This window comes from Crocodylus porosus, unplaced genomic scaffold (genome assembly GCF_001723895.1).
Source record: "Crocodylus porosus isolate Cpor-Errol unplaced genomic scaffold, CroPor_comp1, whole genome shotgun sequence".
Classification (NCBI taxonomy): Eukaryota; Metazoa; Chordata; order Crocodylia; family Crocodylidae; genus Crocodylus; species Crocodylus porosus.
This window is the reverse complement of record NW_017728949.1, coordinates 49,549,816-49,564,621: the sequence shown is the minus strand read 5'-3', so window position 1 is coordinate 49,564,621 and position 14,806 is coordinate 49,549,816. Positions and strand designations below refer to the sequence as shown.

Sequence of the window (14,806 nt, the reverse complement as noted above, 5' to 3'; positions counted from 1 at the left end):
CTAGAAATATTTATTTTTGATTTAAAAAGCAACAAATTATTAAAATTTATTAGACTATTGTATAGATGGTACTACAAAAATAAAGCAGAATTACCCTATCACTTACAGTTTACACGACCAGGTTTTACATATTGCTATAATATCACCAAATATTTTGATTTTTATATAGATCTATATAGATCCATATAGATATAGATATATAGATATAGATATAGATCTGATTCTAATCTCATATCAATATAAATAATGGGAATGTTTATAAAAATTAATAGAATGACACTCTTAAAATAGATGTGCATTAAAATTGGGCCTAAGCAACCTTAAAACTGTAAATAGCCCTGGCAACCCAACATTATGATTCAGACCTCTCAAAATTATGATCACAGAAAAGTGAGGCTAAAAGGGACATCAGGAGGACATCTAGTCCAACCCCTTACTTAAACCAGGATCATTTCTATCTAAATGCAAGGTTCTCCACCTTAGGAAGAAAAACCTGCAGCATTCTTCTAGGCACAGCAGTACTAGTACTATGGAAGAAAGAGACCTGGAGGTCACAATTGACCACAAGATGAACATGAGCCTGCAATGCGATGTTGTGGCTAGTAAAGTGACCAAAATGCTGGCGTGCATCCATAGATGCTTCTCAAGCAAATCCCAGGATGTCATTCTCCCCTTGTACTTGGCCTTGGTGAGGCCGCAGCTAAAGTACTGTGTCCGATTTTGGGCTCTACAATTGAAAAAGGATGTGGAGAAGCTTGAGAGAGTGCAGAGAAGAGCCACGCGCATAATCAGGAAAACAGACCTTACGATGACAGGCTGAGAGCCATGGGGCTTTTTAGCCTGGAAAAGCACAGGCTCAGGGGTGATCGGATGGCCACCTATAAGTTTACTGGGGTGACCACCACTACTTGGGAGAACGTTTGTTCACCAGAGCGCCCCAAGGAATGACGAGGACCAATGATCACAAACTCCTCCAAGACGGTTTTAGGCTGAACATAAGGAAAATCTTTTTACTGTCCAAGCCTCCAAGGTCTGGAATAGCCTGTCATCGGAGGTGGTTCAAGCACCTACATTGAACACTTTCAAGAGTAAATTGGATGCTTATCTTGCTGGGATCCTATGACCCCAGCTGACTTCCTGCCCCTAGGGCGGGGGCTGGACTCGATGATCTTCCGAGGTCCCTTCCAGCCCTAATGTCTATGAAATCTATGAAATAAACCATACTATACAAGTATTGGTTTAAGCCAGTGGTTCTTAATCTTTTTTAGATGCAAGGCACCTCTCATTAGACTCAAGGCCCCCCTCAAAAGATGCCAGCTCTTAGTTTTCATTTTTGACTACAGAAAAAGAATAGAGTAGTTTTTCTGTTTCAAAGAACTCAGAAAGAGCACACCAAGTCAAAAATTTTTTAAGACTATGAAATCTCTGGTTTTATCTTGTGAATTATATCTGCATACCTAATATTAGGTGTCATTCTGAGGCACTCTTAAAGGATCTCAAAGCACTGGTCTACCCTGTTAAAATGACATGAAAAACCAGTGCTACTGGTTTAAATACCATGACATGGAAAAAAATGTGTACCGAATCATGTTTGGCTTTAACATTTTGGATCTCACATTTTCAAGTATTAATCTTTCATAAAGAAAGCTGAAAACTCACTTCCTAAATAAATGTAAAGCTCTGATTCTCTCAATTATTTAAATGTGTTCAGAATCTAGGGCTTTAAGAAAAACACTATGCTGTAAAATCAAACATTAATAATACTGAGTACAGCATACATAGGAACTGCTCTCAGAACAAAAGCATTGTAGGTGATAGACCCAAAATCATTACAATCTGTTGAAAAAAGATTTCTAAATGTTTCTAAGTTATGTTTCTACCTTCACACTCAGATACTTAGTAATCTCTTCCTTGTAATTTATGGTTAGCAAAAACTCATATTTTTATGTTTTGGGGCAATCAAAAGTCTGTGGCTTCCTCATCATGATATTTAAGTTTAATTCAGGAGACTCCTCACAATGTTATCATACTTTTTTAAATGCCAGCATTAACTCTTCCTTGGTATGCATGGAACACAAATTCTTTCTTCTTTCTTGCTGTGTCTGGTATGAAACTCATTGCGCATCAAATACTATCTGACTGATGCTTAGAAAGAAAAGTGACATTCATAAATAGGGAAGACTTAGTATAGCATACTTCATGTCATGATTGGGAGGAAGATAGAATGATTAGTAGAGATATCATTAAATTTGGGTAGAAGACTACTTCTTTGGAAGTGGAGAGGGAATCCAGTTGCACTGTATTCAAAAATCTTCCAGGAGCTCCACTTAGATGCCACCTTCATATGTATCTTCATGGACAAGGATATGCCACAACAGAATCAGGAATATTGTTGAGATTTGACCTCAGACAACCAGTATACCTTAATACTGAATTGTAGATGCAATTGATTTCTAGGTAAAGCAGATTTCATTTACCCTCATTCAGTAACAATCTACAGGATGACCTTTGTTACCTTTGGATTTTGTCTCCTGAACAGTTTTTGACTCACAAAACGATACTTGGAAAGTATTCCAACAAATTGGCTACATTAAGTACTCAATATTTATTATATCCTATTTGTTTTTTTTCTTGTTTTGGGTGGTGGACTGGACACATGATGGGAAACCCCAGAAATACATTAGAATGTTAAGATAAGTTTCTTTCTAGGCTTCTTGGCCATTTCACAGTAAATTCTCCGCATGAAGAAATATATGCATGCATTAGCCTGACATTTTTCGCACCAGGATAATAGGCATTTACTTACATGTTTTAACTTATGCAGTTTCAAACCTGTAGAGTTATTCTTTAACTTTTATTTTTAGGCTTATTGTGGTTAGCAAGGAGCAAAAGGCCTGCCCAAAAATGGAGTACAGGATCAATAGCTGCAAGCTGTGCTTGCTTGGTCTTGGCTCTACTGGCTTCACATTATGAAGAGTCACACTTTATACTTCAGATGACAAGTTCATATTATGATATTCACTTTGTTTGTTGTTTGTTCATTGGGCTAAGTGCAGTGTATAATTTGTTTTGTAGTCAGCTTCGCTACATTTGCACTCTTAAGTATTTCAGTTTCTTTCACTGTTGTGAACATACTTGGCTTCTGATGCAAAATCTGAAAGAAGTATGATGTTTTGGATTCCCAAAGAGTACCTGCTGCAATACAACCGGTCACACTGACAGTCAGAAATAAATACTCCTTGAACTTTTTCTCCTTCCTTCAGTATTCAAGGTGTCTCTTTTAATACAGATGTTACGAAATATAAAATGCTGTGCAGAACAGTTTATAATGGCTGAAATTAGTGTGAGTCTGGGGGGAGGGGTGTGCACTGATGCAGTTGCACCTCACTGCCCCCTGATTCCTGCTCCACCCAACCTTTAAAACTAACTGTCTGGGAGGTGAAGTAGTAGTTCTATTCAGGCACTGTTGAGAGAGTCAATTGACTTAATGGCTCATTGTCATCTCTCTGATTCCTGTTAATCTCTTTTCTCTATAGGTGTTAACAACCCTCTATCCTTTTTAATGATCTTGTTGTTCCATTATTCAAATGATCCTTTCTTCTGTGATTTGGCTGTCTGTTAGCCATGCCTGGCAAGATCTCTTGACTATTTCACAAAGTACAGCACCATAGCAGCTTCACCATATGGTGATGTGTAGAAACAGGGTGGAAACAGATGTTGTCCAACTTCTCATTTGTAGTGCTGTACCAATTCTGAGCAAATAGATATCCTTACCCTTTGGTGTGCCACATGACAGGGAAATAAGTGGCACAACAAAAGGTAGCAATAGACTCTGCTACTTCATTGTGGCAAGCATCTATTACCTTGTGTGTTTTCCCCACTCAGCCAGCCCTATGGAATATCATGGCACAGCTGATCTGCTCAGTTTGGTGACTTCTATTTCTAGACTGAGAGTCATAGACAAGTGGAGCTGGAAGTGATCTCAGAAGGTCATTTATACTAACCCCCTGCTCAAGGCAGGATCATCTATGTCTAAACCATCCTAGACAGGGGTTTAGCTAACTGACTCTTAAAAACTCCCAAGGGTGGCAATTCCACAACATTTCTAGGATATCTGTTCCAATGCTTAACTGCTCTTTTACTGAAAAAGTTTTTCCTGATATCCATTCTAAATTTCCCTTGCTTCAATTTAAGACCATTACTCTGGGGTCTACAGAGAATAATTTGTTACCATCCTCTTTATAATCACCATTCTGGTATTTGAATGCTGTTATCAAATCCCATCTGAAATTTGTCTTCTACAGACCAAATAATCCCAGTTTTTCCAATCTTTTCTTGTAAATCATGGTCTACACCTCTAAACATTTTTGTTGCTCTTTACTGGACTCTTAATTTTGTTCAATGTTCACATCTTTTTTGAAGGGCAGTGCCCAAAAGTGCCGTATTTTAGAGGCATAATTGGCCAGTACTGCACCCTGGTTATAGTACTCTGCTACCCTTGCAACTTAGATCTTTCCTGCTCAGACTCTGAAAACAGAAAAAGCAGAGCAGCAATAGTGATGCAGGGGTGGTAGCTGGAGATCCACTGCTGCTAGGGAACTTGTCGTTTCCTTTCTGGCTGCTAATATTCATGTACAGTATTACTGAATCAACCCTTGGAGGATTTTCTAAAAGTAAACTTAAGGTTCTTCTTGCAATATTCTGAACAGTTAGGCCAAACCAGGCGTGTCTACATGAGATGCTGACTGTGCAGTAGCCAAATAATACTGCGCAGTAGCATGTCACAGCAAAGACTGCAAAGTTAGTGTCACTTAAAAGACATTCACTAGCACTACTGCACAGTAAGCAGGTTAGTGAGCATTTATTTAGTACTTGCTAATACAAGCACTAAATAAATGCACAGTAATTTATTCTTAACCACATCTTGCGGAAAGTTAAATGGAAAAACCAAAGAAATCCCAGACCTTAAATGTAGGTGCTTGTTAATTTCTCATTGGGCGTGTCTATATATAAAGGGATATGGAGTCCATTAGCTGTTGTTACAAAGGTACGTAAACTCTATAAAGACCAATTATGAATTATTGGATAGGAAAAGCTGGGAGGGGGGACAAATAGATATTTTCCTACCCCAATCATACGGGACTGAGAGGACAGAGGAAGTGTGGACTGATTGAAGTGGTATGAAGAAATGTTTTATTGATGGAAATTCAGGTTTTTTATTAAACTGATTTTTTTATTATAAGTCTGTACTTTCCCTACAGTTTTTTCAAGATTTTTTTTGACCAAAAAAAAAATCATAATTTTCTATGGCCAAAAATATCCCTCCAACATTTTCTAATCAGTTTTTGCTAATAAGCCTGCAATGGATGGCACTGACAGCCTGCTCTTTGCATGTATTGCAGCAAGTACAGAAACACTCTTGGTTTCTATGGGGACAGGACAGTTTCTGGTTGAGACAAGTGGAACATTTTTGCTTGAGTATTGATTAATGTTGCTTAATTTTGTACTAAGGGCATTTCAGGAGCTTCAGATTACCTTGAATTAGACTTCTGTATCACTTGTTCAGTGAAATACATATTAGTACTCACCATGTCTCTAACAGTCCATTTTTATGGAAAGAAATTGGGAAAGTTTACGGTAAAACAAGAAACGAAATATCTGGAGTCTTTGGATATGTCTGAGGCTTCTTTCTTTTACTGACTCTGATCTTTCCTGGGTCAATATGAGCTAGCTGTTTTTTCCTCCAATTATTTTATTCCATAAGATACTGGAAAGCAACGCTGTCTGAGCTGAAAAAAGGAGTGACAGAGCTGTCTGCAGTTGCTGGCAATGGCCCCCTTTTGACATTATTTGGTAACCTTTGGTCTGATTCAAATCATAATGAAGTTAAAGAAAAGATTCCAAGTTATGGGTTTAGAATCAGGCCTTACCTCCCCTAACTGGTATACTTTTGCATCAGAACTGTATGGGCCAAAACTCACAGGAAAAAAAAGAAGACTTTTTTACATGACTCTTTGGGCTATTGAAGAGCAGAAACAGCGTAGACATTTTAGAAACACTTAATCAGTTCCCAGCATGACACCCAGCTAAGTCAATCAAGAGTACCTAGTGACTGACAGTATCAACAGTGGCTGAGAGAGCTAACAGTTTCAGCATCGCTGTTTTGCCTCTGTTTTTCATGAGGAGATCATCTATCAGTAAAATCAAGTCTGCTGAACAGAAAGCTGCCTAAAGGCTAACTTGGAGAGATCTATGGTATCGTAAAAGCCGTGCAATACTGCAGTCTGTTCACTATCGCTTTATTAATGACCTTGCTGAGGGAGTAGGAGTGACAGACCATGTAGTAGTTAGTTGTCACTGGTGTCTGAGTTCTCATTTTTGAGATCATGCCACATTAGAACAAGTTTCAGACCAGTAGGACACCAAACCAAATACTGCAGCTAAGGATGGCATAGCCATTTCTGTAAGCAGTTGGCTGAAGCATTTCCTTTGGCTTTCCCGACTTAGGACAAGGGGTAAGGTCATAGATAGAGGCAGAAATTCCTTTCAGTGCTCCTTGTACTTCCTTTTTTGAGCCCTGTTGTTACCTGTCAGATCTGTGTTCCTGAGGGAGCCCTGGCACCCAGATTGCTGGACTTACAAAGGACTTTTTCTATTCCCCACCCCCCACACACACCTCATCTACCCAGAACTAAGCAGAAGAAAAGTTTAATAGGCAACTCGGGCTGTACATTCCCCAGTCCCAGTATGGGAGCCTTATTTAAACTTGATTAACTAAAACTCAGTTGCTGGGTTAGGGAATGCTGAGGCAAGAGGGGGGTACAGGCGACAGAGGGGATATGGGGGGTAAGGGGGTCAGAGGGGGTATGGGCAACATTTGAACAATGTTTAAGGGTTCATCACAGCATCCAGCCTGTTGAAGCCCTGACCACCCATACTGTCATACTTTTCCAGGGATGACTGGTGGAAGTCCTCCCCACAAAGTTTAGGAACACTCCAAGTAATCAATCCCTTAAGTCTGTTAAAAGACTACAGTAAAATCTGAAAGTCATGCTAAACTGAAGCTTATTCACAACAGGTAAAATACAAAACACTGATGCTGACTTCATAGTGCAAGCATAGCTAGGCCATCTGAGAAGAAACAATGTAGCATCCCTTCCAGTATATCTTCTATATTCATAATAATTTCAAGCTGGCTCCTAGGTGTCTGGTTACTCCTTAAAACTTAATGTTTTTCCTGGTTGTTAATCAGTTTTTTGAGATGTTCCAAACCAGATAATCCCTTGTCACTGAAAAAGTAATTCATTTAAATTTAAACTGTTTACATAACAGGGTTTTCCCTGTCAATTATGGCTTGGGACCCTCTTGATTTATACAATTAAACGAATGCTTTGATGAAGAGGCTAGACTAAGGGTATAAGAAAGCTGTAAAGCAGCAAACAATGTGCTTCGAGAGAGAAATCTCTCTGACACCATCCGCTGTTGTTCTCAAGAAGATGGGAGAAACAGATTGTCTCCCTTCAGCGATCGTGTTAGAAACTTTGCTTGTCAACAAATCACCCGAGTGCCTTGGAATGGTGAGATCCCAACTCTCGCTCTCTCTCTTTTATCTCTCCCTCTTTCTCTCTTTCTCTTTCTCTCTCTTTCTCTTTTTCTCTGTAGGGATAGCTTTCTGAACCTAAATTGTATTAGTTAAGCTTGAGCTAGGTTTCCCCAAACACTCAATTAAACCAGGGTAATACTGTAATTGTTTTGTTTGTTTTTCCTTGCATGGCTATTACTACTAGTACCATTATAAATTTCATATACTTAGAAATAAATAATTTTTATAGTCAAACTGGTGGTAACTGGGTGCATTTTTCCCTCTCTGCTTCCCTTCCCTACTTGCTCTGCAGCAATGTTTCTTTTACCTAAGCCAAAGATCCCTGTGAAGCCCAGAAATGCTGTGGGGTCCACTCATCAAGAGGCTACCAGAACTAGGACAGTTAGGGCAAAAGATTGGGATGTGCTGAGTTTGGGACACATAAGGGGACCAGCTTGTATAGGATGATTGACCCAGTTTGGCTCAGACGTGCCCTCATGAACTGAATGCTGGCCCATGAAGGTGTCAGCCAGACACCCAGCCGGATTCAGAGGCATTCAGTTCACTTGTGTGCTTGTGTCTGACTGCATTTTATTGTTACCTTAATGAATTGACTCCTGGCACATGAGAGTGTCAGCTTGTACATGCTGATCAACCCGGCCGGGTCAGGTGTGTCACTTTAATCTGTGTGTATTTGACTGATTTGGTGGCTGGAGGAACCCAGCCCCACTGAAACTGAGTCCTGCAAGATAGCTCCATTGGGGGTGAGGACTTCAAGAGGGGAGAGATACAGCTCCATACAGAAACACAAGTAACACAAGCAGCTCATTGATAGAATTACAAAGACCCTAGAAACCTATCCCTAACAAATGAGCACACCCCAAAGTGATGAGCAAAATTGGTAACACTGTTTCTGACAATGTGGATAGAAATGCGAGATTTATTTTTCCTCTTTCTGCCTAAGAGATTTTTGTGGATTCACATGATTTTATTGGCATAGTATTAAAACAGATAGTGGTGGTGAAAGGAGACAGTCTGGGAGCATTGTCTTTGGATGGGATTAGCTGGATGCTGTCATCATGGAGATGTAAAAGCTTTTTGTTTTAAATCACTGCTGTAGCACAGGTTTATGTGAAATACTTACACTAGAATTAGCCATTCTCTGCTCATGCTTCAGCCTTCCAGTGATGATTTCTGAGGTAAATGGAGAATCACTGTAATCTCTTTCATGTGTTTGGGAGCCAGTATATTGTGGACAAAAAAAATGATCCAAGTATTTTATCAGGCCATTGACTAAGGAGAATAGTTTTCATAACTGTTAAGGTTTGAAAGCTGTTCAAGTCCATGAACATCCAGGGTTGGAGCAGTGAAAGATTGCTAATTATTCTGTTTATGAACCTTTAGCCCACAAAACACAATGAAACAAACAATACAACTTAAATTTATTCACAGACTCAAGTTTTAGAAAACTTTTCTTTTGGATCTCTCAATTAGCTGAAGGTGTTTTTATTTTAATTAAACCTTATTAGTATAGACAGCCAAAGGGCAACTTCCCATTTTATTAATATTTAAGATACTTTTGGGCTGTTTTCATTATCTTATGATTCCTGTCATGACAATCAATTGTACCTGCTGTTTATCTTGAGGAGATAATTTAACATTATGACCATGTGTTAAAGATTATGGTATGCTTTTAATTTTGGATATAGTTCAGATATGACAAAGTGGTGAAATTCATGGTTCTAGTCTCCAGACATGATGAGTTTAATTAACTTCATTTTGCATTGTGAAATTTGAATTTCCTCTTGTATGTTTCTGGAGCACATAGAATTACTACCAGCAACATTTGATGGCAACATTACTTTGAACATAAAAAGAGACAGCAGGAGAATAAGAAAGGATTCTCCCACCCCCACCCAGTTCCCATACAAACCATAACTGGTAAAAACTGTTTTTTGGGCAGAGTACAATTTATGAACCTGATCCTGCAAACATTTTTGTATATGCTTTACTTTATTCATAAAATTAGTTCTACCAAAGCCAATGAGATAAGTCGTATGCATAAAACTGAGCATTTCTACATGTGCATTTATAGTAAATGCATAGTAAATTACTGCACAGTAAGTGGGAATAGGCCAGCATCTACACACGCAGGTGTTAAAGCACATTAACACTGTGTGGATTAATTTGGGACATGATGCAGGTATCAAATTTATACTCAAGTCAGTGTAAGTTGCCATACTTACTGTGTAGTATAGGTGTGCATGTGTAGATACACGCCTATACTGTGCAGTAATTTCGCACAGTAAATGAAGACATGTAGATGCACCTACTAAGTATTAGCATGAATGCTTGCAAGTGAAGGGTCTAAAATGTATACTAGAAAAAGTATAGAGCTGCTATCCCCTCTTGTCAATTATCTAAAAATAAAAATAAACATTTATTTGGCTCATATTTAAGCTTTTAATTAAAATACATGTTTGTATAAACCCTTCTAAATGCATGGGCCACTTATTTGGGATTTTTTTTAGATATAGTGAAGCTGTTTGGATGCACAGAAGATCCATGGAAATGTAGACCTTAGGAGAAATGCATGCATAAATTAAAAAAGAATATCTCAGACACCAGGTAATGTGTCTTTATATAAGGAACATTAAAGTCATGCAGTTATCAGGAAGGGTTGGACTGATAACAATAGATAAAAGAAAAAGTATAAAAGAACAGAGGAAAAACAACATGCTACTTTGAAAAAATCTGAAAAAACCCCACTTTGAATCTCAGTGATTGGCAGAATCTTTCATGAAACAGGATTCATTATAAATCATCTCTGTACCTTAACTTTGAAAGTGCATCTCATATGGGCACAATTTGAATTATGCTTATTCTGTAGACTCAAGATTTTGATCCAGATTAAAGTAAATCCTAAATCCTGTTTATCCAATCTGTGCATAATTATGTTATCAGTGGAAGTGTTTTATCCAAACATGTTATGTAATGAAATATATTATGCAATGAAAAAATAATCCAAGAGATGTAAAAGTGGAGTGGAGGGGAACAAATAAATAATGGTCTCAGCATGTTTCACTACTAGATCTTCAAGGCTGTGGTTATATTTGGCCATCTAAAACAAACATTATCTCCTTGTTTTCAATAAAAAAAATCTGGATTTTGGTTTTTATGAAAGCAAATGTAGTTATCTATTTACAGATTATTTTAAAGTGACATTTTATTTGTCTGCTTTTCCTGGATTCTGCCAACATGTAAAAAAACATCTTTTGAAACAAGTTTTACATTTTAATGTATATTCCTCATGTTTCAAGGGAGGAAAGATCTATTTTGGACTTTATTTTTACTCTGTTGTCAGTTGTGAGATGGGAAAAAAATATAATCTGGATCAAATTCTGCCCTCAGATACTACCACAGAGCTCTAATTGAAGCTCTAGGAGTCATGTGTGCTTGTTTGAGGGCAGTATTGGTCCTTTTATATGTAAATACAGAAATCCCATGCAATTAAGATATCAAAACCACATGCACATCCATCACATATGCACATGGTGTAGAGCCTTGAAAACTTTATTGGTACTTGCTGCTAGCATGCATATATGGTTTGAAGAAAGAGCATCCACACAAAAGAAAATGCAGAATGATCAGCATGGCAACTTTGTCAGTGTGACATTTCTGCAGAACAATTACCTAATGCAAACCATATGCACATGACCTTTTTTGGAAAGAGAAGCACGATTAGAGTTGTGGGGTAAAACAGTGGCTAATATATGTGGTAATGCGAAGCAAGTCTACCGTTTCCAAAGTTTTATTATCTATTTTGCCCCACATCTGGCTCTGCTTAGGTTCCCTCTCTTTGTTTTCTACCCCTTCCATCATGCAAAAAGTTTACATTTAAAATAGAAAGCACTGAACACACTCTAAATCTGACAAGTAACATGGGTATTCTCCACACTTTATACTGGAATTAAATTTGATATAAATACCTCCTGCTCTTACCAGTGGGTGGTGTTATTCCATGTATTTAGGTATGAAGCAGACAGGAAAGAGATAAATCTTTCATAAGTACAGCATAAATCAGACAATTGGCATATCATTCTGAACGGATGTGTAACATACTCAAACACACATTAAACATAACTTACATGACTGTCATAAATGTGCAGAAGAAATGCACAAGAAAGTAAGAAATAAAATATAACAAAACAAGCCACTAATCTGGATTGTTTTTGTTTCATATTTTATTTAAAACAAAACCTTCATACTGCCTCATAAACGCATCAGTGAATGGAGGTTTTTAATCCATTAAATTTGTATTTCACATAATAACAAATCCAAAGTTACTTCTAACATATCAATTTATGTATTATGGAAAGTTTAATCAGACAACATCCAATTTGTGGATGCTGTTTCAGGTGATACAGGCATCTCCTTAGCACATCCATTAAATCAAAGAAAATGAGTGCCTGATGGGTGCACTGCTGTTATATTTAATATCTTCAGAAATAATTTGATGGGTTGGATGAGGACTTTGGCTAGCCCAGCTCTGCTCAAGAGCCTGATCCAGCAGAACATCCCAAATCCTTTTTTATTGCAGTAGGAGATAGAGCCTCTCAGTTCCGTGTAGGATCCAACTCTGAAGTTGGACTTCCTCTGCAGTAATCCCCAGTGGAGGAGTGTGCAAACACCTACTGACTTGTTTTGGGGTCTGAATTCTCCCCTGAGGTGCCGTGGTGCCTGGTGAGAGGTGAAGCCCAATATGCTCTGTTGTCTTATATTTAAGATCTGTTTTACTTAATGGTAACTGGGTAACTTAACTTTGAAATCTTTTTTGTCAAGATCATTGTCCTTACCTACTAAGGTAACTACACACTTTTTTTTTGGACCACTCATTCACAAATAAATAACACTGGAAGGGTTTTTTTTTTTTTCTTGTTTGGTTTTTGTTTTTGCATTTATGGCAACATTTATGAGAATTTAATTTCTAGTTATAGTGCCACTTAAACTTATGGAGTTTTTCTTCCAGCCATTCAGAAAATTTTGTAAGGTCTTAGATCTCTCATTTTTGGAGTAACTTGGGGACCCCCCCCCCACGAGTTCATTGAGCCTGGGATCCTATTACACTGTATATATCTTTAAAAAATGAAATATTCAGCTTTTCAAGGGCTGGCTAAGAAAGAAATGTGTTGCCTTTACAAAAGCCTCATGAGTGCCTACATCTGCTAATGATGCTATTCTCTTTCAGCCTGTTACAGATGGTAGCTTGACGTGACTAATTTATTAGTTATCTTTCAGTTAATATAATAACTGCCAAGGGCAAAAAGTATAAGAATTATGTTTTGCCACTTTCCACAACTTAATAACTCTGTGGATTTCTCAATGCTTAGTTTTGTATGGCTTTGAGCAATGTGAAAATTGGTGGGTGGAGAAAAATTGTTACTCGCACTAATTTCCAAGTAGCATACTTATTTTTTTGAGAAGTCATTCAAGCCACCTCCTGCCTCCTCTATATCACTACCCTGTACTAGTGCTGTGTTACTGAAAAGGGGCCTCATTTCCCACTAATTTAATGTAAGCGTAACTCTATAGATTCCAACACTTACACTGTTGGGGAGCTGGAATGGAAATTCAGACTAGAGTTTAAAAAAGAATTCTGAAAAAAGCATTACTTGGAACAAGTTCCCTAAGATTTTCCTTTGCTCGCTCTCTTCTTTAGTTTATAACAAAACAGCAGCAATCTCCAAGCCTGCATGTATATTAATGCAGGAGTTCATGCTTTTGTGATTACCATTATAGACAGAGATGTTCCATGTAGTAAGTGATTTGGGGTGTCTGAGTCCATAGATACCCAATTTATGACCCACTCTGAAAATAAGGCACTTTAAAACATCTCAAGTTGGGTTCACAAAAACTGGCTACTGATATTCAACAAATCATTTTCTTAAAAACTTGGCCATTGTTACATTATCACCACCTGTGCCACTAGACCAGAATTACATACCATGTTCATATCGATGCCATTGGTGTATGTCCATGCATGCTGGAAGTACTCCTCAAGTCGTTGCCGCAAAGGGTTGGGAATCTGATGAAAGCGTATAAACTCCTTTACTCGTAGCATCTGCATGTGATACCGTGCTGTTCCTGAATACAGTCTTTGGATTATTGCAGAAACGTTTCCAAAAATGCTTGCATACATTAATGCTAGATTAGATAGAAACAACAAAAAGTTTGCTTATATTGTTGCATTAACACATAAAATAGGTGGTATTTTACACAGATTAGTATGTAAAATAATTCAAATGGCATTTAGTGATATTTTCGCCTCTAACAAAAAAATGGATTTGATAGTTTGATGTAAAACAGCCATCTATAATGTTGGAAAGCAACTAGATGGCCATCACAATCAGTATTTATTTCTGATGTTTTATTGTTCTGTAAGTCTTGAGGTCCAGATGCTGCAATATAGGTCTGTGCAAAGCGGCTAGTATTTGCTTGGATTCAGATTCAGCTGATGCGGGGGACAGTGATTCGATTTGATGATTCGAATCACTGTCCCGAATCATTATGGCTGAATCTGACTTGGAGATTCGGCTGCTGCCAAATCTCTGAATCAGCAGGCCCATCCCCTGCCCATTCTCCCAGCCTGACAATGACTGCCCTACCCACCCCAGCTCCTGGCACTAGGGAAAAAAAAAGCCTCACTCAGCAGGTGCTGCCGGGGGGGGGTGATCTCCACTGCCCCACACTGCATGGGGGGCTCTGTGTGAGCCCCCCACTCTCTCCTGCTCTCCCAATACCCTCCATGGCTGCCCTACCCACCACAACTTGACCCTTAAAAAAAAAAAAAAAAGAGAAAACTCCTGCACCCAACATTCCTAGTGGCAGGAGGCAATCCCCACTGCCCCCCACTACTCCATGCCATGTGGGGGGCTCTGCATGAGTTTCCTAAAGCCCCAAGGCTGCTACAGGAGTGGTGAGTTCCAGGGTTTTTCTCTGTTTTTATTTTTCTTAAAGGGCCAGAGCCACGGTGTGCAGGGCAGCCATGGGGAAACTGGGGAGTGGGGGGTGCTCCTACAGAGCTTTCCATGCAGCATGGAGCAGTGGGGGGCAGCAGGGATCACCCCCTGCCCAGCAGCATCCGGTGAGCACTGAGGCTTTTCTTTAAAGGGACAGGAACTTGGGCTTGTGGGGCAGCCATGGGGTGGCTGGGGGAGCAGGCAG

General features: G+C 38.7%; 1 protein-coding gene across 1 annotated transcript in view; it reads right to left on the bottom strand.

The window, feature by feature from the left end:
• Window positions 1-14,806, bottom strand: part of KCNH7 (potassium voltage-gated channel subfamily H member 7) — a 384,158-nt gene that overhangs the window by 53,852 nt on the left and 315,500 nt on the right. Inside the window, exon 9 of the mRNA XM_019554564.1 lies at window positions 13,587-13,786. Coding sequence (XP_019410109.1) covers window positions 13,587-13,786 — 200 coding nt within the window. The remainder of the gene's footprint in view (window positions 1-13,586; window positions 13,787-14,806) is intronic.